The sequence below is a fragment of the Fomitopsis serialis genome (assembly GCF_022376445.1).
Source record: "Fomitopsis serialis strain Sig1Antser10 chromosome Unknown B0H18scaffold_81, whole genome shotgun sequence".
NCBI classification, from domain to species: Eukaryota; Fungi; Basidiomycota; class Agaricomycetes; order Polyporales; family Fomitopsidaceae; genus Fomitopsis; species Fomitopsis serialis.
Genome location: NW_025955041.1, coordinates 75,711 through 100,575, shown reverse-complemented (window position 1 = coordinate 100,575; position 24,865 = coordinate 75,711). Strand labels below are relative to the sequence as shown.

At 56.5% G+C, this 24,865-nt stretch overlaps 6 protein-coding genes across 6 annotated transcripts; 3 read left to right on the top strand and 3 right to left on the bottom strand.

The window, feature by feature from the left end:
• Positions 1-113: 113 nt before the first annotated feature.
• B0H18DRAFT_1086730 (glucosyltransferase) lies at positions 114-1,948 on the top strand (the record flags this gene model as incomplete). The annotated part of the gene is made up of 9 exons (XM_048032084.1): positions 114-212; positions 273-361; positions 413-716; positions 776-820; positions 844-934; positions 995-1,123; positions 1,180-1,336; positions 1,505-1,647; positions 1,704-1,948. 9 exons carry the CDS (start codon positions 114-116, stop codon positions 1,946-1,948), a joined length of 1,302 nt encoding a protein of 433 aa, XP_047889346.1.
• Positions 1,949-3,272: 1,324 nt separating this feature from the next.
• Positions 3,273-4,661, top strand: B0H18DRAFT_1029196 (uncharacterized protein; the record flags this gene model as incomplete). Its single annotated transcript, XM_048029962.1, has 7 exons — positions 3,273-3,487; positions 3,536-3,638; positions 3,659-3,694; positions 3,726-4,217; positions 4,244-4,314; positions 4,341-4,396; positions 4,460-4,661. Coding segments are annotated over 6 exons (948 nt in total), but the record flags the coding sequence as incomplete, so codon positions are not given.
• Positions 4,655-9,213, bottom strand: B0H18DRAFT_1086728 (uncharacterized protein; the record flags this gene model as incomplete). The annotated part of the gene is made up of 17 exons (XM_048032083.1): positions 4,655-4,766; positions 4,908-5,089; positions 5,140-5,308; positions 5,343-5,400; positions 5,449-5,630; positions 5,700-5,809; positions 5,927-6,001; positions 6,113-6,254; positions 6,339-6,475; positions 6,534-6,888; positions 7,102-7,298; positions 7,416-7,681; positions 7,721-7,755; positions 7,789-8,335; positions 8,357-8,422; positions 8,447-9,011; positions 9,061-9,213. 17 exons carry the CDS (start codon positions 9,211-9,213, stop codon positions 4,655-4,657), a joined length of 3,351 nt encoding a protein of 1,116 aa, XP_047889344.1.
• A 407-nt stretch (positions 9,214-9,620) lies between these two features.
• On the top strand, positions 9,621-13,015 carry B0H18DRAFT_1096207 (P-loop containing nucleoside triphosphate hydrolase protein; the record flags this gene model as incomplete). The annotated part of the gene is made up of 13 exons (XM_048032447.1): positions 9,621-10,050; positions 10,112-10,332; positions 10,359-10,503; positions 10,554-10,766; positions 10,832-11,167; positions 11,227-11,535; positions 11,595-11,819; positions 11,876-12,106; positions 12,160-12,322; positions 12,345-12,350; positions 12,381-12,670; positions 12,706-12,851; positions 12,904-13,015. Exons 1-13 carry the CDS (start codon positions 9,736-9,738, stop codon positions 13,013-13,015), a joined length of 2,712 nt encoding a protein of 903 aa, XP_047889343.1. The 5' UTR covers positions 9,621-9,735.
• Positions 13,016-13,091: 76 nt separating this feature from the next.
• Positions 13,092-19,500, bottom strand: B0H18DRAFT_1029188 (tricalbin). The gene is made up of 22 exons (XM_048029961.1): positions 19,195-19,500; positions 18,217-18,527; positions 17,477-18,166; positions 17,155-17,420; positions 16,986-17,104; positions 16,819-16,959; positions 16,757-16,767; positions 16,419-16,715; positions 16,301-16,395; positions 16,216-16,243; positions 16,090-16,156; positions 15,996-16,034; positions 15,921-15,937; positions 15,828-15,869; positions 15,273-15,771; positions 14,937-15,208; positions 14,763-14,883; positions 14,651-14,713; positions 14,485-14,597; positions 13,776-14,434; positions 13,609-13,723; positions 13,092-13,557 (listed from the first exon to the last, which is right to left on the bottom strand). Exons 1-22 carry the CDS (start codon positions 19,388-19,390, stop codon positions 13,333-13,335), a joined length of 4,386 nt encoding a protein of 1,461 aa, XP_047889342.1. The 5' UTR covers positions 19,391-19,500; the 3' UTR covers positions 13,092-13,332.
• A 1,600-nt stretch (positions 19,501-21,100) lies between these two features.
• On the bottom strand, positions 21,101-24,390 carry B0H18DRAFT_1029182 (ATP dependent DNA helicase). The gene is made up of 6 exons (XM_048029960.1): positions 23,202-24,390; positions 22,531-23,143; positions 22,420-22,476; positions 21,989-22,378; positions 21,501-21,931; positions 21,101-21,444 (listed from the first exon to the last, which is right to left on the bottom strand). Exons 1-6 carry the CDS (start codon positions 23,975-23,977, stop codon positions 21,234-21,236), a joined length of 2,478 nt encoding a protein of 825 aa, XP_047889341.1. The 5' UTR covers positions 23,978-24,390; the 3' UTR covers positions 21,101-21,233.
• Positions 24,391-24,865: the final 475 nt, after the last annotated feature.

The window sequence follows — 24,865 nt, the reverse complement described above, 5'->3', positions numbered from 1 at the left end:
TCGGTAAGTAGTGAAGTGGAAACAGCGGAGCGCCCATCTGAGCGCCCGTTATAGCGTTGAGTAGAATGTCCCGAAATGGTAATCATCATCGAAGCACTCATACCACCACCGTCATGTCCTCGGACCCGGGGGCAAGTTACTACGCCGCATTTGTAGCATTATGCATCATTACGCTGAAGGCAGTCAATGAGGAGGTGACCGAGCCTTACATGGTGAGCGTTATGCCCTCAGTTACCTCAGTCCTGTGTTCACGTAGGCAACGTGTCACACAGGACGAGCCGTTTCATGTCCCGCAGGCGCAGGCGTACTGCAGAGGGGACTACTGGGCATGGGACCCAAAGATCACCACACCACCAGGACTGTGAGTGAGAGACTAGTCTTGCCTACGGTGATTCATGACGTGGTCGTATAGCTACGTGCTGAGCCTGCTGTTGAAGCAAGTCTTCATGTTCAAATGCAACCTCGCCATGCTCCGCCTCACGCCCGCGCTCTCCCTCGCCGCGCTCCCTTTCGCACTCACACGCCTTCTCTGCTATCACAGGCGCGTGAGGCCGCCGTACACCGTCTTTGTGCCCACCACGGAGGGCGTCGTCCTCACCAGCTTCCCCATCGCGTGGTTCTTCGGCTTCCTATACTACACCGAGACGCCGAGTCTGTTCTTCGTGGTCACAACCGTGGTCGCGGCGTCGCAGGGGAGGCACTGGCTTGCTGCGCTGGTATGTCCGTATTCCCGTGTGTGGCTTCGTGGCCTCCTGATGGAGGACAAGGATCGTAGCTAGGCGCCGTCAGCTGCACGTTCCGCCAGAACAACATTGTTTGGGTGCTATACGCGTATGCGTCCAGTCAATCATGTACCTTCGCTTCCGACGCACGCCTGCGGGCGCTCGGCCAGTTGCTAAACTCCACGATCCGCCTGCTCTTGACGCCATTCCAGGTATGCTGCAGTGTTGCTAAGGGACATAGAGGAGAGGAAGTGACGTATTGATATTCATAGCTGATCTGGTTCACTCCGTAATCACCTTTCCTAGGGTCCTCCTGGACATTCTTGGCGCTTTCGTGCCCTACGCGTTGGTCCTTGCAGGTTTCGGTGCCTTCGTAGTATGGAACGGTGGTATCGTCCTTGGTACGTGCAAACCGTAGCGGCTGCGGACCATCCTGTTGATATGCATTATGTGATAGGTGATAAGTCGAACCATGTTCCAGCCTTGCACATCCCGCAGCTGTACTACTTTGTGGGGTTTGCTACCATAATGGGATGGCCAGCCCTGATCAGCGGGAAAGGCGGCCTTTATGCGTTAGCGCGCGAGGTGTGGAAACGGATGTTCGGTACCGTAAGGTAGAGTTTGCGGCACCTCAAGGGTGTGGTGAATGCGAGGCTAACTGTGTTTTAGAAACACCGCAGCCACGATTGCAGTCACAATACTGATGGGTGTGACAGTGTACAAGTTCACGTATGTCGTTTGCATCGTTGATCTCCTACTCAATGCTCACTACATCAAACCAGCATCCACCACCCCTTCCTGCTGGCCGACAATCGACACTATACCTTTTACGTCTGGCGTAGAGTTTTCATGTTACACCCGGTTATCCCCTACTTGCTGATACCAGGATATATTGCCTGCACATGGGCCTGGTTCATTCGCATCGGTGAGAGGTCCCGTCGTATCAGAAGCACGCTCGGGTTGATCGTCTACACTTCTTAGGGCAAGACCAAACCTTACTGCAGAACCTTCTGCTCCCCGTCTTCGTTCTTCCTACCCTCATACCCACACCATTGCTCGAACCGCGCTACTTCCTCATTCCCTATATCTTGCTCCGAGCTCAGGTGGTGGATGTTCCGTTGTGGGCGATATTGGGAGAAGGGTTCTGGTATGGGCTGATCAACGCTGCGACAATGTACGTGTACCTGCACAAAGAGCGGGCTGGTGTAGGTCGGTTCATGTGGTAGCAGTACTTCTATACGACGATTCACAGACTTGGAGTTGAACGAGCATCGAGAGAACGCGAACGTGGACCCACAGAGCGACCGCGTGACGCGATACTGTTGACGCGCTGTTTGTAGCAAGTTGAACCACGCGCAGCCACAAGCGAGCCATCAGTCCCATCACCAGCACACGCTCGTCGCAACGACTCTTCAACGACCCGCGAGGTCCGCCCCGCCCGCGACCCCCCAACATCGCCCTCAAGAGGCCTGAAACACTGCATACACGTCCCACACACTACCTACCACTCGGGACCTACTTATATCCTTCCATGCCCGCCCAACCAACTGCCCCAAGTGGCGCGTTGCCAAACAAACCCGTTACCAGGAGCTCCCTCCGACAGTCGCTCAACCTCGCGTCGATGGGAAAGGCACTGGCAGACGTGATGCACAAGGAGGGAAAGGAAGGCGTAGAGAAGGAGAAGGGCAGTAAGAAGTCCACTCGCCGCTCGAGCACTATCGCAGTCCCGCAGGCCCCTGCTGCCCGCCCCTCCCTCGACAAAGCGATGCTCAAGAAGGATGAGCCATCTCCCGACACCAAGTCCAAGACACTCGGTCGCCATACGCGACGGATGTCGGCCGTGAAGAAGCCCACGGCCACGGATTCAGAGGATCGCTCCTCGTCTCCTCAGACACCGAAGACCGCTCTTCCGCGGTCGTCTACCCTTCGTCCCCGGACATCCAATGGTGTGCCCGGTGTGTCCGCTCTGCCGAAGTATCGACCGCGACCGCGTTCCATGATTATGGAGGAGGCAATCAAGCCGCCCTCCCCTACCCGTCTCGGTGGCAAGGCGATCGACCGCTCTCCTGTCGAGAAGACCAAAGTGGCCCATAAGCGCAGTGCCACTCTCGAACCACCGTCCTCGACGGGCAAGCTGTCTCGCTCGGTCAGCCCGAACCCCCATCCCGACGCTCTCAAAGTTGACCTTAAGGACGCTATCAACGTGGCACCTCGTACACCAGAGAAGAAGGGAGCGTCTGCTAAGCGGTCTGCAGCCCCTCCTCTACCCTCGCCATGGTTCTTCTGCGCGGCCGTCGAAGTCTGCAAAGACATCAACCAATGCGTCCGCTGCCCGCAACATCTCTCGTCCATCGTCATCGGCCTCCTCATCTACCTCCTCGGTGACTCCTCAAACGCCCAAGACCGGCCTCTTCCGCAGCGCTGTGAAGAAGACGTCGTCATCATCTGTGCAACGCGATAGCCGAGCCCGAGCCCACTCCGCGGCGTTGTCGCGCAATACCAGGATTCCCCCCTCACGCAGGTCTCTGCTCGTAAGATGCCTCCTAGTAGCCCTCACCCGTGCGCCAGCAGTCTACTACCCCTACCGGTAATGCCTTCGTAGAGGGTAACAGCGTCGACAGCGTCGACGCTCATGATGTCGAGTTTCTCCTCTCCGGCGTCGCGTCTCCCACAGCGCCCACACCCGCCCTACCTCGCTTCCGTATGATGACGGACCGCGAGCGGCGCAATGCCATGACCCGCCTCGCCCAAATTCCTCCCCGCTCGTAACAACTATCGTATCTGTCCCCGGAACAGCCCTCGTCCACTAACAGCTCGCCCTTCCTGCGCCCGCTCCGTCGGCAGCTGGGCAATGACCGCGGATCAATCTTGTCATGGGAGCAGCTCGCAAACAAACAAAACATTACAGGAGAGGAGGTGACCATATGCTGTCCGAGATCCCCGCGCCGTTCCGATCTGGCGCTGTCTCCCCAGTCTCAGTTCGTCCACTCATGAGCACCAGAGAGTCCGACCTTGAGTGCGATGCCATCGCCAGGTGGCTATGGGTCGATCTCGCAGGTTCTACTGCCCGATGTCACGCCCTCGCCCGCAATTCACATCAAAACCGATCTATTCGACGTGTCTGGGGAGGCTTCCGCAGAAGACAACGCGGGTGTTACCCTCCTCCGTCTGCAGCTCGCTTCTGTCGAGACGAAGGCGCGCGACAGGCTCGCCGAGATCGAGTCGCTCGAGAGCCAGCTGCAGACTACGAAGGCGGCGCGCCTCCGTGATACGGAGGAGCTCGCCAAGCAAGTATCAGAGCTGGAGGCGCGAGTGCACGGAAATTTGTACGTCGATGCTGAGCGCATGGAGTACATCACGTCGCTCGAAAGCCAGATCCATCAGGCCCAGGCCGTCCGGGAGCAGGCCATCCAGGAGGCCCTCCAGCAGATGCAGGAGCGCGTGCAAGTATCTCACTTCGCTGCGCTCAGCGTGCAGCAGCAGAAGATGACTGCCGTGACTTGTGCCGGCACGCGACGGAGGCGTGGAGCTCAGTCCGGGACGTCGCTGAGGGGGAACTCGAGCTCATTCGCTCGAATCGGATACACTTGCCGTGTTATTGGCCGGGTTGGACCAGAGCCACCAGCAGCTTGCTTATGCAAGCGCTTGAAATCTTGGGAACACTTCACACCTTCGTGAGTGGCCTTCTTCAACTTGCTAGCTAGACATGAGTTGACGTTGCTGCCGCCTGACGACAGGTTAGTGTTTTGCTCACACGTTCGTTGTATTCCCATATCTGTATTTGTAGCGATGCGGACAATTTGCCACATCTTCCCGCCATGATCTTTCTACGCTCACGGAACCTGGAGCCATACATATCCTCATGACATTACGGGCATATATCGAGAGAGATGTACATATCATAACTTAAAAGCCAAGAAAGAGGTATACGATTATTCATACTGTTCCATAGCTTCGATGCATGCGTCCAGCAGGCACGCGTGATTCTCGGTGGGTTTAGCTTGAGCGAGACGGGCAAGAACTGCATCCAAGATTGTTTGACGCCTGCAAATCCGTGAATCGGTGGCGGTAATTCAGACACGCAGAACCAACGCACTCGATATGTCCGTAGTGAACTTCGACGTCCGCTTTCAGCGATTTGATTGAAGTGGCCAAGCTGAGTATGTGTCACGGCCGAAGATGAACGAAACCGTCGCCTTCCCATGGGCTCCGGGGAACAAGATTGTCACTTTGGTAAGAAGATCGGGAAGACTGGCCTCCGCAGAAGGGGCAATTTGGACAGAGAGCGGATATTTGATAGCCAAGAAGGCGAACTGTGACCGAAGTTGCGAGCACGCGCTCCAGAGGTCGCCCAGTCGCTCAACGATCTGCACCCTTCTCAGACAAGCAGACTTGCATACCCACTGATAACGCTCACCTGACGTACACTGAGCTGACCTTCACTCGCGGTCAGCATTTGTTGTGCTGCTTGAAGAGCAAGAGTGGTAAATCGAGGAAAGGGATCCCGTTCCCTCACTTGAAAGTTCTTTGCTCGGATGACGGCGACCCCTGTTAAGTAGGTCGGTATTTCACGCAAGGGATTGAAACTTGGTATCTTGAGGCATAGACTAGTTCAATAACATCGGGCATAATCTTCGTAGCTGCCATAGATGGAGGTCTTGCAGCGCTTCCAGTTCGTCTACGACAACAGGTTAGATCAATTCGAAACCTCCAATATCAAGCTCACCCTTCAGTCTGAACACTGCTGACGTCGTGCTTTCCTTCTGGATGTGGACATTGTATTGTGCCCTAGCGATTGCAGTGGTTGCCTGTTGCTTCTCCGACTCAATCTCAGCAAGTCTCTCGTGGAGCCTGTCCAGCTTTGCTCTTCCTTCTGAGACGTCCGTGCGGAAAACCTCAAGCTCGGAACTACATAACATAGTGAGGGTCAGTACGACGTCACATCGCCAACCTACGGATGAGGATTCTAAGACGGACCTCTGCTCCGCTATAGTGGCCTTCAGCTCGCTCAGGTAGTCCTGATCGGAGTTTTCAATCTCTGCGATGTCAGCCTGCTCCTTTTCCAGCTCGGCCATGACTTGAGCATACTCGTCCCGAAGTCAGGTAGGGTTGCCTGCGACTGCTTGATAATCTTCGCCAAAGCTTGTGCGTCCTAGTAGAGTACAATTTGGAAAACATGACCATGTCGGCGCGGAGTAACATACCGATTCAAGGTTAGCAAACTCCTGCCGGGCTCTGGCATGCAGACGCTGCGTCCAGTCCATCTTCCAGTCATACCACTGTGATTCGCTGTGCAATAATTATAGGCCTTGATGAGCTTGAGTTGGTGCTATACGTGCAATAGCAGTGGATGGGGTGAGTAACTATGTATAAGAGTTCACAGGACGTACAATCAACAGGCCTTGCTCCGACTCATCAGCAGCGACGAAGTCCCTGAACAACTCAGGCGTGACTTTCTCCGTCTCTCGCTCGGCCTCAATGCAAATTTTCTTGCTCTCCTCTATCCAAGCACTGAGATCGTTACCAACAGCACTGAACACTCCAATCTCGGCAGTTCCGCGCCATCGCTACGGCGAATTCGGCGAGCGGAATAGGATCTCTTCAGCTTCGCTGAACTCAGCGGATGAGCGACGGCGCCCGCGAGTGCGAAGGTGCGGCGGTGCCACGACCGACTGTCGTGGTTTGGGCATTGTGAGCTCGTCCATGAAATGAATACCGGTCATGTCGAAGAACTGCTCAATGCTGATAGGTGGCTGAGGGCATAGGACATCAGCATTGCACACCCAGTGCATATAGCAGACTCTGGCTCACCCCTTCGTCGTCGTAACTGGTTTCAGCACCCTCCACGCCTGCTCGCCATTGCTCTGTGACAGCAGATTCCACTGGTGTCCCCCCGCCAGACGGCCGTGAAAGCATGATACCTGTGTCCCTAAAGCTGGCGTCCACGGGAGATGGTTGAGCGGGCGATGCAGGCCGCGGTGGCGCAACAACAGGCGAGGGGGGTTGTACAGCCGGACTGGTTGGTAGCGCAGGCGAAGCGGACCTCGATGGCCCCAAGGGCCGTCCCAGTGGCGCAGGCGACCCAGTCCGGGGTGAGGCGGGTGAGGGAGATCCCCGCGTCGGGCTCGGCGCTGCGATAGCCTGCCGTAACGTCTCACGTTCGCACCTTGTTGGGCTCTCTGGTGGGCACTGCTCGCCCGAGAGGGCGTTGGCGGGTCCTCTTCAGCTATACGTGAGACGTCTGGGTAGAGCGATCCGCCTTCTGCACTTCTGGGCTTCCTACCAGGCAATCCTAGCCCTGCCCGGAAGGCGCAGCTCCCATACTGGCCCTTGCGCGTCCCAGGCCCAGTCCCACCGCTTCCTTGGCTTCCCGGCAGACACCTGCGCTTCCAGGTGCACCATTGGCAGGTGGTAACAGGCCGGCCCGAGACTCTTCCTCTGTGCGAAGTATCCTGACGGCCTGCGCACCATGCTTGTTCGTCTGTTCCCGTCGCCTGGTCGGAGCTGTAGCTTCTCGAATAGTGCTATCTTGGATGGTTCGAGTTTGCCAACAGCAGCCCGCTTCGCTGGACTCGGCTGATGTGCAGCTTCTGACTCGGGTGGCGCAGGCGCTTCACGGGGGACTTGCGCGCGAGGGCGGGGCGAAGGCCGCTGTGGGTCTTGCTACGGCGGGGGATCGCGGTGGATTTGCACTTGCGTTGGAGGCAAAGGACGGCCCCGGTACTGCTGCATTGCCTCTAGGGGCCGGAGAAGCAAGTGCAGGCGGGCGGCGGGAGTCCGTGAAAGGCTGAAGGAGAATGGCTTAGGGATGGTCGCGGAAGGTGGAGCTTTGATGGAGAGCGCGGTGGTTGGCTGGCGTCTTGGGGGGTGCGAATACGGAGGGTCGTGAGGCGGACGCGCTGAAAACAGAGAACCGAGCTGTGATGCTGGTGCGGGAGCGCAGCTGTTGGTTCCGGTGGCTCGGACGTAGGTGTTGGTGCCAGTGCATGCTCGGACACAGGAGGGGGAGCAGCAGTTATTGGCGCTGAAGGGGCTGCGACGGGGCCGCCCCTAGAGGCAACCTCACAGGTCGGTCCTCATCCGCGCGACCGCCTGTGTTGGCGGTGTCCAGTAGGAATTTTGTGTTCCGAGACTCGATCGTATGAGGGTCGTCACGTTTACAGTCCTATCACCCACTGGATCTCCTGCGAAACTGTCTTCGGTGCTTGTGAAGCTGTCCTCTTGGTAGTTCTCTTGCACCGCAGATACGCTGTCCTCATCCATGTCCATATCGGGCACTGTAGCATCTGCATTTCCAGAGCCAGGAGACATCCCGAGCGATACACGCGCTCTCATCAGACGATCCACTGCGTCTGTCAGTTCCATAGGCTCGCTTTCGCGGTACACGCCGGAGTTACCCTCGTCGTCTTCCTCCTGCGAAAGAGACTGATCCTGAGGGATACCAGCATGGGTGGCCGCTTGTAGGGCGAGCCACCTGTCGCTCGGTCGCGAAGGAGGGCGTAGAGACTTCCCGACGGGGGCAGTGAATTCCATCGGCTTTGACTCATCTACCGAGGAGCCCTCTGACACAAATGACTGGGAATTGGCCGAAGACATGCTCATGTCGCCTTCATCTTGGTCTTGAGGTCGCGTACCTTCTTCCTCCTCCTGTGGTGGTGGTAGTTGGCGCGGAGGCTGGTTTTCTGACCGGCCTTGTGTCACTGTTACGGGAGCAACAGACGAACGGCGTCTATCGGGCAACGAGCTATGCGCCTGACCTCCTAGAGACAATGATCGTTTGCGCTCGACGTTCAAGCGAATTGCCTCTGTTATCTCCATATCGTCGTCGTCGTCATCCTCGTCTGTGAACTCGTCGTCCTCCACTGCAGACCCACCAAGTTGGTACTCGTTTTGCCTGAGGAAATCGGCAGGGAGGGGTGCGGTCTCGTCCTCGTCCATCTCCATCGACTGCTCACCAAACTCGCTGAATGCTGTAGATGAACGCCGACGCATTGAACTACGCCGACGCGTCGGTGCAGGGGTAGGGTGCCTGTTCTCGTCATTGCGGTGATCGGATGGCCCTTGTGGCGATGAAGACGGGTCCTGGCTGCCGTTCGTATTGTCCCGCACGTCGAACAACCGAATGTGCGCGTGGCTCGCGAAGCTGACGCGCCTGGCAAGGCTCTTGCGGGGTTGAGCATGAATCTCTGTCAAATCCATGGATTGTGTAGTAGTTTCATCTGCAAGTGCGGACGCCTCTGCGCTTTCAGGAAGGTTCATGGAGGCTTTCAAGATACTCTTCCGAGGAGCCTACATCCCCATGAGAGTCAACGATCCAGCATGGACAAGAACTACTCACCAAAGACCTCCTACGCTTCGCATTTGGACTGAGCTTCTCTCCTGGTGCAATGCTATAAGCCCGCCTGCGGCTGTGGTGACGAGAGGATTGCGATTGCCCCTGGTTCAGGACAGCGATCGAGCGGCGGCGATTGGGAGATATCTTGCTCGCCATTATCGCACGCGCAGTTAACCTGTGGTCGTTGAGCGCGACAGAGGACCAAGCCTCAAGAAGACAGACAGAACCAAGATGAACGCACACAGACAAGGTCAATAGCCTTGCATCTGGAACTTCAACGCGTCGCGTCAATCACGTGCACCCAACTCCGCAAACTGGCAGCACCTCAGGTTAGCAGTAATACTCAAAGTCCTCTTACCATCGTCCACGCATTACAAAAATCTCTTTCATGGGAGTATACAGTTCTCAATATTGATCCAAGAGGGACATAGAGACGCCAGAATTTTCCTTGCAAACCAGTGAAGTTGCACATTCCAGAAACGCCGAGCGCAACGGTCACGTGCAGAACGCGACCCTCATGCGAATCGCGTGTCGGTTCAACTCTTGCGCTTGAAAGCTTGACTGGTCGCTACAGCCACCCGCCTCAACTTGCCCTTCATCGCAGTCATCGCGACATTGCGTTCTGTCCGCACGTACTTGGATAGCTTGTATTGACAAAACACATTTCATTCCGAAGCTATGGCAAGCAAACCGAAGGCAACTGCCACGCGCGCATCTACACGTTCCAAGGCTACAGCAAGCAGTGCCCCAGCGACGACGCGGACCACTCGTGCAGCATCGAAGACAAATGCTGCTGCGCAGCCGTCAACATCTGGCTTGTCAGCACCGAAAAGGACGATTGCGCGAAAACCACTTCTCAATCGAGACAACTCTCCTGAGCCACCAGACCGAATGCGGGGCAAGAAGATCACCGCGAGTGCACCGAAACCTCATGTGTCCAGAAGCGCAACCACGGCAGACTTGACTGAAGACACAGATAGAGAACCCATAAAGGTCGTCTACACCATGTACCTGAGTATCGCATCCTATGCCTTGTTGACCTTTATGCCCGCAGGCCTACCTCCGCATCCGCCCTCACCTCGGAGATGCTGAACCGATGTCCCAACCATATCTTGACCCCATCTCCGATACTGCAGTGCAGATGACAGATCCCTTGTCCTCTTCTGCGCCCTCACGGCTTTCTTCTGCGCACGCCTCGTCCATCTATACCTTCTCGCATATTTTCCCTCCGGAAACACAGCAGGTCGACTTCTTCACAAGACCACCCTTCCCCTGGTACGCGATTTGTTGGAAGGACGAAGTGGTCTGCTCTTCACGTATGGGGTCACAAACTCGGGTAAGACATACACGATCCAGGGTGGCAGTCAGCCGGGCAGCGCAGGCATCCTCCCGCGCACTCTCGACGTTATCTTCAATAGTATAGAGGGGCTACATGGTGATACCAGGGTGCGTTGTGCTCAAGAAGACCTACTTGTGTTCTGCTCACGTTCGGGCAGTATCGTCCAGTACGACTGAACGGTGTCGAGCTCGCCGACGGCCCTTCCGAGTCGTTCTCTCCGCATCTCCCTAGTACCTCGGGCGCGCCCGCGCTTGCTGACATCTTGGATGACCTCCCGTCCAGCGATGGTGTAGATCCGACCGTGCTTACCATCGACCGGAACCATGAGTACACCATCTGGCTCTCGTACTCAGAGGTTTACAATGAAAAGGTGTACGATCTCTTTGCCGCCATCGACGCTCCCGATGCCTCTTCCTCTCAGCCTACACAATCCAGTCTAGCATTCCGCGCCCCACCTCAAGCTTCCTCAATCTCCCGCTGCCGTCATCTCAGGCCAACCCGCTCCTACTCACCCGCAAGGCCCTCGCTGTAAAACCTTGTCCGCGATCCGACACCGGACTGACCTCGTCCGAAGCTGCAAACGGTGGTGCAGGCAAGTACGTCGCCGGCCTGCGCCAACTTAGGGTCGAGAATGCCGCGCAAGCGAAAGAGCTTCTGCGTCTCGGGCAATTGCATAGACGGGTCTTCGGAACTCTTGCAAACAGCCAGAGCAGCCGGAGTCATGCTCTAGTCACCATCAAGATCCTCCGCGTGCACCGTGGAGAGAAGAATGTGAAGCCTAGCCGCTGCTTGTAGAATGAGAGACTGATATCAGCTTTCGTCCACCATAGGACTTGTCGTCCATCCAGACCTCGCGCCTCACGCTGGTCGATCTAGCCGGTTCCGAACGGACGAAGCATACACAGACATCGGGCGAGCGTCTTCGCGAGGCCGGCAACATCAACAAGTCACTCATGGTGCTCGGACAGTGCATGGAGACCCTGCGTGCCAATCAACGAACGCTCGCACGCAGCCTTGCTGCGTCCAATGGTGCCCGAGTCGACACGCGGGACGTCAAGCGCGGTCTGGCTGTCGTGCCCTTCCGCCACAGCAAATTGACCGAAATCTTGATGGACTACTTCGTCGGCGAGGGCAGGGCGGTAGGCTATCACTTTATATCCCTCACATTATCGCAGTTCTGAATATCCTGATGTATCAGGTCATGATCGTCAACGTCAACCCTTACGATACCGGCTTCGACGAGAACTCGCACGTAATGCGGTTCGCTGCTCTTGCACGGGAGGTGTCCACCGTTCCTGGCATGGCCATCGCGCGTGTCCTCCCTGCAGGGAAGGCCCGTGCCAGTGAGGTCGTACCTCATAAAAGGTCGGTCACCCTCTCGACTGGCGGACGCGGCAAGAAGGTCAGTGAAGCACATCTGGAGGTATTCGAAGGCAAGTGATCATCTCGAATTGAGAGGAACAGGCGCGCTAACAGCAGGATGTAGAGGACGAGGAGCCCGGCGACGGTGACGGAGACGGTGAGGACGAGCCCATTAACCCACTCATTGACGCGCTCTTCGACGAGATCGAACGGCTGCGTACACAGCTGTTCGATGCCGAACTGCGCTCTGCGGTCGTGGAAGCCGAGGTCCGTGAGGAGGTCATGGAGGAGATGGAGGCCCGGATGCAAAGCATGGAGAAGATGTTCAAGCGTCGTTTGATGATGGAGGTATGTTGCATGGACTGAAATTTATATTGATGTTGACTGCGCAAGTACGATAGATCGAGCAACATGAGAAGAAACTTGATGCAAAGATTGATATGATGAACCAAGCCAGACAGGAGAACGGGCACTCAGCTAGTGACTCCGACGAAGACCTTTCCGACGTGACGGAAGATGAGGTGGAGGCTCAGATGGTAAGTAGCTCGATAACCCGTCTTGAAAGTATGACTTAGCCGTTCCAGAGTGACCAGTTCGACGGCTCGTCAGATGCTTCCTTGAGTCGGTGCTCCTCGCCGCTGGCTCGCAAGGGAAAGGGCACGAACGGACGGCCAGCCTCCAAACCACTATCAAGGCCGAGACACCCATGGAAGTCGACGAGGAAACAAGCCAGGAAGACGAATGGAATCGCTCCTACCCCAGGACACCGAGTCTGAGGTTGAATCCGAACCGCCCAAGAAGAGCGGCAGACCGTTGCCGAAGCACGCCCCTCTCGCAAAAGCACCGTCGCCCGTTTTCGAAGATGATGTCAAAGCTGGCAGGGCAAAGGCGAGGAAAGTTAGCGACACCGATGTCAAACTTGCCAGCCTGCAAGAAAGCCTGACGAGCTGAGGCTGCAGGACAAGCCTCGGGATTCGACAACCGTTATCCCGGACAAGAAGGCTCGAAATGCTGCAGTGGCTCATGGCGGACAGGGTGCCGCATACGTGCCTCAGGAAGGTGAAGTCGACACGATGAAGAAAAAAAGCGGTAAGTTATGTTTCTTGCAGCTAAATGGGAGTCAAGCTCACCATGACGATACTCAGGCAGCTTGGAAAGAACCGCGTCGTGACGGACGATGAGATGGCAGCGATCATCCTGGGTACTTCGCAGGAGGCGGACACAGGCAAACAGTTGCGCCGGAGTGCGAGGCACTGAACTGCATGCATGGACTACGTATCTGCTCAATCTGTACTCACATCTTGTAGAATAGTCAACCACATCACAACACACCATAGCAATTGGACGATCATGATGTTAGCCCGTTCTTCATTACGTGGTCCGAGAATAGAGTTAACCATGGCACATCGCACCATGCTATCGTAACGACTAACGATGGATATAGGATGCTGTAATGTCCAAATAGTACAAATGCTGCTAATAATCAACGCATGGTGGGATGTAGACGATGTCGATTGAAGAAAAGAGATGAATCAGATAGAGAATATAATCAAGGTCCGTCCGATTTCGAGGCCTTAATCGTCGCGATCAGCGCCTCGCCGTCGACTCAGGCTGAATCTCGAGGGCGAGACGGGGGCAGTGGTGCCCACCAACGAATGCATCGAGGTGCGGGAGCGTGACGGGCTGCTGCCTTCTGGGTCAAACTCCAGACGCATCCGCAGGAGGCCCTGTCCTTCGCGTAGTTCGGCGTGAACCTCCGCAGACGCAACTCCAGAGTCGGTAGGCAGGTGGCGCCAAAGCTTTACAGAACGTCAGTGTTAAAATGTCAATGGTGGTACGACAGAACGTACATCGATCTCAGCAGAACCGAGTAGCTTGTCTTTCCCAAGTGTCTTATGATCGTATATCCATGCATGCATTTTTGGTTGCGTCGCAGGGGCGGCAGAGAAGGTAAATGACTCATTCCTACAAAATCGAGTGAGCGCATGCACGAGGAACGCTGGCCGTAGCGACATACCACTCCGGTGTCGCCGTTTTGTGCGAATGCTTCGTCTTATGTTCCTTGTCACCAACGCGTAAGACAACGTAGGGCTTGACATCGCTCGCCAACATGTCCTTGGCCTCCATCACAACGACGCGCAAAGTCCCGCGATCCGAACCAAGGCCGTTCAGGGAGCCATCCCCGTTCAGGTTAGGGCTTGTGGGGAACGCCGCCGCCGACATGGGGCCCGTTCCGTTGATCGGTTGAGATGACTGGCCAGCAGGTAATTCGGCCACCGATCCTCGGTCACTATCAACCTCGTATGCTTGAGACTTCGCATGATCCTTGCTCTTGAAAATGCCCTTGAGATCAGAGCCGACATGAGCAACACCCTTGCCCGCGCCCAAGACCACGCCAGTAGGCATATGGCCGATTTGTGTCATAGCGCGACCTGCGGCCGAGAAGGTCGAGGTGTTCTTGCGAGACTTGACAATGATTTCAGGCTGGAAGAGCAGACGTATCCTGATAGAGCCCTTCTGGCCATTCTTGGGCAACGACAACTGAACGACGTGTTCCACCGAGTTGAAAGGTTCGATGTCTGCAAGGTTGATCTTGCCGGACCCAAGGATGTCTGCCTTCCCAAGCTGGTCCCAATCGTACACGTCGACGATGAAATCCGCTGAAACACGGGATGGCTGCCGACGGGTGAGGGTTAACCAAAGCGAAAGAGAGCTCGCCGACGTACCACTTGCACAACGAAATCCTCGTTCCACTCCGGGTTGAGCGTCTTCTTCTTGGTCTGAGACTTGTAGACCTTATGTCCGTTGAGTTGGAACACAGCAAACGGATCAGATTTCCCTATGATGTGTAAGTCCCCGATCCCTTCATGAGCACAGAAGCTATGCACATACCTCCTCTGTCCACGGCAAGAAGATCATGAGCATCAAGAAGGTCAACACGGAGCATCCCCTGGTCTGGACCAAGATCAGTGCGCCATTCAGTTCTAGCCTGTAGCCTACGTACTGTTCACGCTCTCTCTGGGCTCCAGCTTGACAGGAACAGGGAGATACCGGGCCTCAAGCTGTACGACAGATTTCTTGTCCTCGTCGCCAGAGTGCAGGAGCTCGAATGATGTTGGGCCGTCCTTTGCAGAGTAGTCAGTCACACGAGCTAACAATCCCCCTGCGGAAAGCTTACCATCGCGCGCTCCAAGAACGGTTTCGCATCGCCCTTCCACTCAGCGATGACATCGTCCTTGTCGCCCTCATCGGCTTCATTGAGGCGCAGCCAAACACGTCCGAAGTCAAGCTCCTTGACAAACCCTTCGCCAATATACTCCCAATGCGCTTTAGAGCTGCGCGGGCGCACGGTACTAAACGCAGGCCAGTATGCGTCGTCCAAGAGGACCTCCAAGCGCGCCTTCTTGTGCAGCTGCCCAGAGATGACATTGAACATGATAATACCAGACTCTGGGAACAAGGAAGCAAGATTTAACGACTTCCAAGAGAGCGATTGATCAGAAGCACAACTCACGGTACTTGAGAAGCTCCTCCTTCGAGAGCTCCAAACCTTCCTCCTCGGGACGGTGTTCTTCGGGAACATCGCCGTTGGTGGCCGGCTCTGCAGGGGCTTCTGGCGCAGCTCCGTTCTCCACGTCCTGCTCTGGCTTCTCGCTCGCGCCCAGTGGCCTCGATGCCGTAACGCCCTCGATCACGTTCGATGCGGCACGCTCGCGGCGCAGGGAAGATGTCGACGAACGATCGTCTGCGAATGTACCACTCTCAGTGTCGGTCATGCTCGTGCGCTTGGTCGCCTGTTCGATTTCATTCTGGACGGACTCGAAACCGATACCCTTGACAGGAATAGCGGGCACAAACTCAGCCTCGTAGTGCAGCTTGCCTTTGAATGAGCCGTGGTCCAACATGATGGGCTCCTCCGCGGCCTTCCGGCCGGTAGATGCGAAAAGGAAGTCTCCCTCTGCAGGCTTGGCCAGTTCGGCCACTTTCAGCTCAACGTTCCCGAGTGAGCGGTCCTACACAGAGACGTGCGTTAGTGGACACACGAAGCTGGTCGGAGTGGCAAAGATACCTTGGTGAGATGTTGATAGTCCATGCACTCAAGCATCATGGTCTACAGAACGGTCAGCGAGGCGCCCATACATGGGAACGCTTCCATGCATACCTCCTTCAGTGAATGCACTGCAGCGCCATCCGTGTCAGTGTGTACGCCCTAGAACGCGAGCACTTCAAGACTTACCAGGAATGTAGATGATCTGGTCCCACTCAGGGTTCAGGTCTATTTGTAGCGTTGTCAGAGGACTGGAAGCTACCTCTAACGGGAAGCCTCTTACTGTTGTTTACCACTTCAGTGCGGCCTTGCGTGATGTTGTTGATCTGCACTCGCACATATGGATCGCTCTGAGATGTAAGAAGCCAGGATTAATAGTGGATCTGACTGATGCATTCCCCGCACACACCTTCCCTCCCAGCGCAGCCTCGACGTTCCTGCAAGACATCGGGTCAGCATGCGCACAAGAGACGAGCCCCGCACAGAACACCCACTTCACGTCCGTCGCCTTCTTCAGCCAGAGTCTCACCACGCCGATGGGCGCCACATACTGATCCGCACCATGGACGCTGCCAGGCATATTCAGTGGCTTCCACTCAGCACTCAGCGCACCCGTCCGCTCCTACAATGGCTCAGAGGCCACCAGTCGCGCTCCTTGTCCTGCGCCGCCTGCAGCAAGTCTTCCAGGCGTACGCTCAAGTAGCCGATGATAGGGTCTTTGAGGAAGTCGCGGTCGTCGACGACTTTGATGGTGACGACGGACGAGCCGCGATCCGTGCACAGGAACTCGGTGGACGCATCCCAGACAGGGTTGTTCGTATGCTTGACCTTGTTGGTCGTGAAGATGGGCGTGGCGTTGGTGCCAGTGTACACCGCAGGAAGGGGTTCAGATCGCCGGACGACGACTTGCTGTGGTCAAGATCCTTTGCCTGGTGGAGAGTCAGGCGAACGATGCCGACCTCTGTGACTGCAGTCAGTACTCGTTCTCCTATTGATCCGAGGTCACACTCACTGGTATCCATGGGCAGTAACTCCTTCCCTCCGGAGTCGACCTCAGGCTTGAGGACAGGGTGGAAGGTCACGTCGAACCTCATGCTACCCTTCTCCTTTCCGTCCTTCAAAATAGGAGCCTCGAGACCTTCCAGCGTCGAATCTTCACGCAGCTTGGACATATCAAACAAGCGCTCCCAATCTCCGAGTCCTTTCTGTGGTCGTTGTAATCCATAAGGGAAAGAATCAGCGACTCCGTGAGGTTGTTGACGAGGAGGAACTTCGTCTCCATCCATGTCGGGTTGACACTGGGCACCCGTCTTAGCCACACATCGGAGGGGCATAGGAAATGACGTACGTGTTGCCCTTGTGCTTCGTCCTCGCTAGCTCTGACCTGTTGTTGATGCTCAAGCTGACATACGGGTCAGGTGTACCGCCGCCGATCTTGGTACCCTTCAAACCTCGCGCGGATTGCACGGTGACCTGCAACACTCCGACTGCAGTGTCGAGCGGTGCGCCAGAAAGGAGTTGCTCGAGGTTGAGGGTGAAGACATTCGGGTCGTACATCATCGGACTCAAAGTGGCATGCACCATTTCGCGGATGAACGAGGACAAACCGGGGATCTCCATACACACTCAGCAACCCATGGATATCAGATAAGTATTGAAGTCCCACTCACAAATCCGATGTCGAAACCAAAAGTTTCACCTCCAATTGGCTTCAGTATCCAATCGAAGTGAGGCTTCTCCGTGAATGATAAATCCACGAGCTGAACGTGCGGGAACGTCGTCATCAGCTTCATACGCACACGGAGCACACCAGTGAACTCGATGTTCTCCAGCAGGATCGGTATGGTCGCGCTCGCAATGCCCTTGCCAACCCGCACAGACAAAACGATCTTCGGGTTGACCTTGTCCTCGGCCTGCTTCTTTGTGAGATTGCTGTCGTCGTTCGGGTTGAACGAGATCCCCCAATCCATCAGCACGACGTCGTCCGCAGTACGCGGGTTCGTCTTCACCATGTCGATGCGCGGCGCCTTCGTGCCGAGCGTGAACGTGCTCATCCGGAGGCTCTCCAGGAACGAGGGGCAGTTCGTGCTCAGAATCTGATCGACGGAAGCAATGATCGTCTGCGAGAGCACCGGCTCGTAGATGAGCCAGAATCGGTCGAGGAAGTTGTTAATCCAGTCTGCGGACTCGAAATCAGTGTCGAGCCGCGTCTTCACCAGCTCGCGCTGGATGTCGTCCCGCGCGTGCCGCCGGACGCGCGTCATGGACGTCGCATAGTAGGTGTTGCAAAATGCGAGGAGGACGAAAAGCCAGCCCCAGCCGAAGTTGAAGCGCGTCATAAAATGCGACACTATTACGGACTGCAGGCCCAGGTCAGCAATGGCTACAGAAGGTGCGCACAGCGACGTACCACAACGATGATGGCCGCATTGTGATACCATTCGCCATAGTATTGTTCCTTAATGAAGGCCTGTAGGACAAACCTGTCCTTCTCCTCTCCTTCGGGCGCATGTTGGGCGTCGATGCCGCCGACTTCCCGCCAACCGACCTTGTACCACTCTGGTATGACTGATGCGGGTCCTGACGGCATGGATCCAGGTATCTCTGCATCGGTAGCAGCATTCTCTCCGGAGTGCTCCACTTCTCCTTCTGGCTCAGTGGACATGTCTTCGATGGTGATGGTAGGTACGACATTGGGGGCACCGTTGTCGACAGGAATCTCTAGAGCAAACCGTGAGCATTTCTGTTTGGCATGCATAAGACCAACGCTAAGGGAGGAAGCGACAAGTAGGTTCCGCGCCTGAGCTCGCGACTTCAGAGCAGGCTCGCCTGGCGTTTGGCCCAACTCCTACGCGTCGGAGATACATGACGCCAAGCGGCTTCTTCAGCGAGCAAATAACATACATGCTGCCGAAGAGGTGTACGAACAAGCAGGCGACTGCATCTCCGCACCGCTTCTGACCATGCTTCTGGCGGTCGCACTACACACACGCGAAAGGCGCCGTGCTGCCGGTGGATACAGTGGGTTCAAAGCCCAATATGCGCGTCACCCGCAGAGAGTGTCTGTTGAGCTGCATATGTTGCAGACATGATGGCGCGCTAAACAGCCCTCGAAAACAGTGATGTGCAGCCCAGGTTCGATCGAGGCCACGCTGGCAGTACCTCAGGCTGGGCTTGATTTTGGAATCCGGATACCTGCCCGACATGGCACTCACGTACGGCCACGGGAAACGAGACGTTGCGGATTGGTTCCTACACGCAAGTGGTACGGGCCCTCTCGCTGTGTGCCGCCATGATGGTAGCCATGATGAAGTCCTCGCCCCACCATGGCGCACTCCGTGATATTCTCGCCTGCCCAAGGTATACCCGCAAGAACACAGAGGCTCACCTTTCTCACCGGCACCCTCGTCGTCTCTGTCGCGCTTCAGCTTGTCTTTGCCTTTACCAGCAGCAACGCCCTTCGCTTCGGGGGACGCGTTCGGGTCGAAAGTGTGTACTGGTACGCGGTTCTTGGCAGCATCGTCCTTAACGATGCCGTTGACCTGGGCCTGGGCTTGTGATGATGAGGAAACGTCGCCGGGCATGGTGGGCGACGACGACGGGGTGAATAACTATAGGATGGTAGGGTATATGCAACAGAAGGAGCGTGGCGGGAATGAGGTTGGCGAAGACCTTCAATAAGGAACGAAACAGGGGCGCTCTCGCGCGAATGACGTCCCGTAGCGGGTACCCCTGCCACCGCGCCCCAAGAATAGCGCGTGCAGTGCCCGCTTTGGCATGGCCACACTTGCGCTCTGCCACGCGCCCCGCGGCCCCGCATCCTGCACCTCCGCTTTCATACAGGACGCTTCCTGCGAGGAGCAGTACGCCAGCAACGACTGCACAGAGGAGTTCAGCAGGTCTCGCTTGCGTCGTGCGGTATGGAGCCTCGTGAAACTGGGGTGCTTCGCAGTCTCGCATATGCATCGCATCTGGCCAGAAGACGTCAGCAGACTCATCAGTATCGCTCCTGCCTCCACCTTCAACTATCGCTGCGGTCGCGGTATGTTCCGCGATTTGCGATCCACCGAGTCCGAGTGACTTTTGAAGACACAGACCATTTCAAGTGCTCTGCTCCGTAGCTGTGCACTCAAGGCAGTGGGACCGTGCACGGGAATTCTATCCCAGTCAATTCTCAGCGGGTGTGGTATACCTTCAATCCAACATGAAGCTGGGTCGGGATCATCACAACTATCTGTCCAACTGCTGGCCGCTGTTGTGCGTAGCCACGACCTAATGGCATCTTTGATCTCTGGTTGTGTACCTGGCGGACATAGGAGGTGCCTACCGATCACGCTGGTACCCCCGCAAATGCAATACTACGCGGGGTCAGGGCGACTCTGGGGATTGTACGGTAAGGATTTGCATCCGTCGTCCCCGGTCCAAACCCCGTAGCAAGCATCATTCGTGCACAGCAACGCAGCAGACAAGCAACTGCGGACGAACACTTGCCGCCGACTGAGCCCACAGCCTAGCTGCTATCGGGGTCCTAGTTCGGTCCTAGGGGCGCACAGATAATTGTCCCCTGCCCGTGGCACGGTCCCGTCATACCAACTCCATCCCAGCGCACTTATATTCGCCAACTTGCGTTAGAGAGTCGCCCGTCGGGTGGGGCCTCCGTCATCCCGTCAGATACGCGACCTCGAGGAGGAGACGCGTTCGTGCCTGGCGAAACGCGGTCACGTGGACAATCGCGTCTAAGTAGACGCGTCGCAGACATCTCCAACAGGGCCTGGAAATGCGTTCGCCGCTCAGCTATTTGTTGAGGACATTAAGTTCCCTTTGCGAGTGCGCCACGCATTTCCATTATTTTCTTCACTTCAACCTCACCAGAATGCACTTCGTGATCACTGTGTAGCTGCGTTGCTACGCCGGATCGCAGTTTGTGCGACTTTAGACCGGCATAAGTGAGTATCGTATCACAACTAATATTTTCTGTGCTGCGGCGTAATGGACATCAGTAGCACTGCCTGGACACTCACAAGAAAGGGTCATTCCTCACTAGGTGTCCTGGCATGGTGGCCACACCGGTGTACTACTGGTGTAGGGGCCGTCTGAAGTAACAGTGTCACACCAAAGCGGGACATACGGACCGTCTCCGAGATAGGTTGGTTATGGCACAACCATAGTATTCTTGTCGATTTGTTCGTTGGCGGGAGGGAATTCCGAACACAATAGACCATCGAACCCATCGACACCATACGCATGTGCATGATCAACGTCAACCGCGAGACTGAACGTGCACAGCTCTAGGCGTCGAACTCTTGGCTAGTGGAGACGTCCAGTGAGACATTCGGTCATTCTAAAGTATCTAATACAACATTGATACAGATGAAATGACACCACAGTAAGCAAAACAGAGCACAGCAGAGTACCAACAACGCCAGATCAAATCTTGTACACAATATCACCACTGAGCATGATCTCATTTTGTTCTCCCATAGCCTCGCACGCCATGGTAGCCTCCGCGGTACCGTACAGAGCATCCGTCGGGAGACCCTCATTGACCATTTCCCGAAGATCCTTGAAGAAGACCTGGTCGCTGTCCTGCAGCTTGTTCGCGAAGAGGTTGGCCACACGCGAACGGAACAGCTTCAACCTAAATTTCCGAGTCAGCATTGCACTTTACCGGCCACGACAAGCGCGTAGACGTACCGTTCAGGTCGGAGCTGACCATCCTCCGTAGGTCCCGCCGGTACCTGCTCGACCATGGTTGCATCCTGGCTGCCTTCGCCCCACACAGGGTCCGCAGCCTGCCCATCGGGGACAGCCTTTTCCTTGCCCTTCGCCTGCGCGGGCATCTCCATCCTCGGCGGAGACTGCGGGAGCTCCTCTGCGTCCTCGTCGTCACTCTCTTCGTCGCTCTCGTCTGAATCGGCGCTGCCCTGCCGGTTCTTGTTGCCGTTGTTGAGACGACGCTTCGTCCTGCGCTTCCGCTTGAGCACCTCCTTGTATAGCGCAAAACGGAGGAGCTCCTCGGCGGCCATCGCGTCGGTCTCCTGCACCTTAGTCGACAAACGGGCTTTTGCGTGTGCGGTGGCGAGACGGATGAGCGTCTCGAGAGTGCGCGCAGTGAGCGGAGATGTCTGACGGGCGTAGAGTATGAGCGGATCATCTCAATCAAGGCAGTATTTTGGACCCACCTTCTTCTTGTTACCCTCCGGATCCTCATTCCGCAGCGTCGCGTACACATTCACGATCCAATCCGCCGCGCCCTTCGTCAACACCGGCGCGGGCTTGCCCTTCGCATACTGTATATACTTCTTCACGAACGCGATGCTCAGCACCTCCTGCTTCTTCGGTTTCCGCCTCCGCGTCGACGATATCACCTCACCAATCCCGATATGCAGCAGCGGGTCGTACTTCTCGAACGGACTCGGCTCGCCGTCGTCCCCGTCGCCCTGCGCCGCCGCGGGCCCGTCGATGGCGAGGTTCTGCGAGAGGCTGTCCGCGACGGGCGTGCCCTCCTCGACGCCCGGCGGGAGGTAGCGGTGCATGCGCAGGACGTGGTCCGCGATGAGCCTGTCGCGGTGCTCGTCGACGTCGTCTGTGACGACGAAGAGGAGATCGAAACGCGAGAGGAGCGAGTCGGCAGAGCGATGTTCTTGTGCGGGTCTTTATGGATATCGTACTGTGTTGCTAGTGGTCAGAGCTGTGAGTTTTTCCAGAACAAACGGGTACTCACTTGGCCGTATATGGGGTTAGCAGCAGCCACTACGCTGCAGCGCGCGTTCAGGGTGGTGTGGATCCCAGCCTTGGCGATGGTCACCGTCTGCTGCTCCATGACTTCGTGGATAGCCACCCTGTCAATGTCCGACATCTTGTCGAACTCGTCAATGCACACAACCCCACGGTCCGCCAGCACCATCGCGCCCGCCTCGAGCCTCCGCTCACCCGTCTCCTTGTCCGTCGTGACCGCCGCCGTCAAACCGACGCCCGAGCTGCCCCTACCCGTGGTCGCAATGGCGAGGGGCGCCGTGCCGAGCACGAACCGCAGCATTTGTGACTTCGCCGTGGACGGATCGCCGACCATGAGCAGGTTGATGTCGCCACGGATGTGCGTCCCGTTCGGGAGGTTCTTCTCCGCGCCGCCGAGCAGGAGCAGCAGGATCGCGGTCTTGATGTGGTCGTGCCCGTAGATGGACGGCGCGAGGGACTGCGAGAGGAGCTTGGTGATGTTGGACCGCTTCGAGAGCTGGTTGATCGAGCGAATGTCAGAGTCGGTGAGTTGAGTCTGTGCGATGCCACCGCCGATCTTGGACGAGAGGAGGTTGATGTTATTTGCGAGGATGATAGATCTGCGAAATTTGCATGTTCAAACCCAGTTTTGGTGCAGATAGATGAGTATGTGCTCACTTGAACGCGCCCCCTGCACCACCTCCGACACTACGGAACACACCAACCAGTTGTATCCGGTCTCCGGGCTTGCAACGATCGACCAGGTCGTCGTCCAGGATCACATCCGTACTCCGCGGCAGCTGCCCGGCCGGCGCGCGCTCAGGCATCTCCTGGATACTGATCCTCTGGTGGTCCCTGAAAACGCAGTGGCCGAATTCGGTCTGCAGGTCATGACCCTCGTCGTCCTTCTGTGGCGTCACAGACGACGTGGGCGGTTGGTTGGAAGTCGACGTCGTCGCGTCTCGGTACTCGCGCGCGTGGAACAGGCGCGTCTCCTCGCAGTAGTGCACGGACTTGAGCATCTTTGGCCGCACAAGGGAGCAGCGCGTCACGATGCCCTCCAACGATATCATCTTCCCCAGCTGAGAAGCGCGCAAGGTGCGCGGAGAGACGTGATGATCACCAAACGAGCCGCTGAATCCAACGCGGTACTCCTTGCCAGACACGTCGTGCTTCTCCGAGTCGTGTACACGACTGACGACATTCCCGAGGGCCTCGTCGAACGCGGGCAAGAAGTCAGTCGGCTGCTTCAAGAGTCCATCCGCGAAGTCGCGTCGATAGTCGCGTAGGTCGTCGAGGTTCACAATGAGGCGCCGTTGCTCCTGGCGGAGCATGCGCGCAATATCGTCCTTGTAGTTGTAGAGGTCGCTATCCGAGTCCAGGAACTCTTCGAAGACACGCGCGCGATCGCGCATGACAACATCCTCAGGCACAGGCTCGTCGAGCATAGACATGGTGGTCGTGTAGGGTGGTCGTGAGGATAGGTATAGTGGTGGGGGTGGTCGAGACGCGTCGCGTCGAAAGAGTGCAAATTAGACGCGTGACGCGAAGAAACCTGCCCTAAACCTTGAGCGAGCGCCCAACGGTCATGTCATTCGATGTGTCCGCGACCGATCGGATCGTGTGACACAACAGACCTCCAAGCCTCTTGCATGCTTATCGCGCTGCATGCCACAAAGACGCGGCGATAGGATCAAGATAGGATAGGCAACAATTCCTGTTCTCTATTATCTTACGTGAGAATGCGAGTGGTGCGCATTCGAGCTGTCATCGAAGCCTTGAGGCTTACTTCAGCGCCGCACTGTGTGAAACGAGTTTGGCAGGGGACTGGGATGCCGGCAACGAGTTGAACCGAATAACTGTGTTTGGAAGGCAAGTTCTCGCGGTTAAATCTCCGCGATGCAGCTGGGTCTGACAGCAGATCCAGATAAGTCCACAGGTCACCAGCAATCTGGTACCGATCATATACTTATCGGAAGGCCCTCGGCCGCCGACAGGTGCCTGAGAACCATTATTTTCGACGCTGAGTCGGCGGATTCTTGATCTCGACTGGTCACTCCACGCTGCAGAAGAGGCTGGAAAGGCTACAACGGGCTGAGTAGATGTTGCACAGTAGAGTAAGTACAACTAGGGGTACAATGCAGAATTTCAAGCGGAATAACTCAGGATCAACAACAACGAATGAGCGGACGCGTCGCAAGTGAAGGCATCGTGTCCATCCCAGTGCGCCGCCAACAGACCGGCAAAGCAGACGAGAGACAAGAACAAGGAAGGTGAGGTACGACCAGGCGCAGGAGCAGATCGAGTGGGCTGCGGGCAAGGCGTTGAGCATCGCCGTAGGC

What these genes read in the sequence shown, in the direction of transcription:
- B0H18DRAFT_1029182 (XM_048029960.1), bottom strand. Translation starts at nt 23,977, where the DNA reads ATGTCTATGCTCGACGAGCCTGTGCCTGAGGATGTTGTCATGCGCGAT. An exon ending in GGTGCAGGGGGCGCGTTCAA is followed by an intron (nt 23,144 to 23,201) that starts GTGAGCACATAC and finishes CAAATTTCGCAG; the next exon opens with ATCTATCATCCTCGCAAATA. An exon ending in TGCCGACTCGCTCCTCTCGC is followed by an intron (nt 22,379 to 22,419) that starts GTTTCGATCTCC and finishes GACGTCGACGAG; the next exon opens with CACCGCGACAGGCTCATCGC.
- B0H18DRAFT_1029188 (XM_048029961.1), bottom strand. Translation starts at nt 19,390, where the DNA reads ATGCCCGGCGACGTTTCCTCATCATCACAAGCCCAGGCCCAGGTCAAC. An exon ending in AAGAAGGCGACGGACGTGAA is followed by an intron (nt 16,244 to 16,300) that starts GTGGGTGTTCTG and finishes GATGTCTTGCAG; the next exon opens with GAACGTCGAGGCTGCGCTGG. An exon ending in TCTTGCCGTGGACAGAGGAG is followed by an intron (nt 14,598 to 14,650) that starts GTATGTGCATAG and finishes TACACATCATAG; the next exon opens with GGAAATCTGATCCGTTTGCT.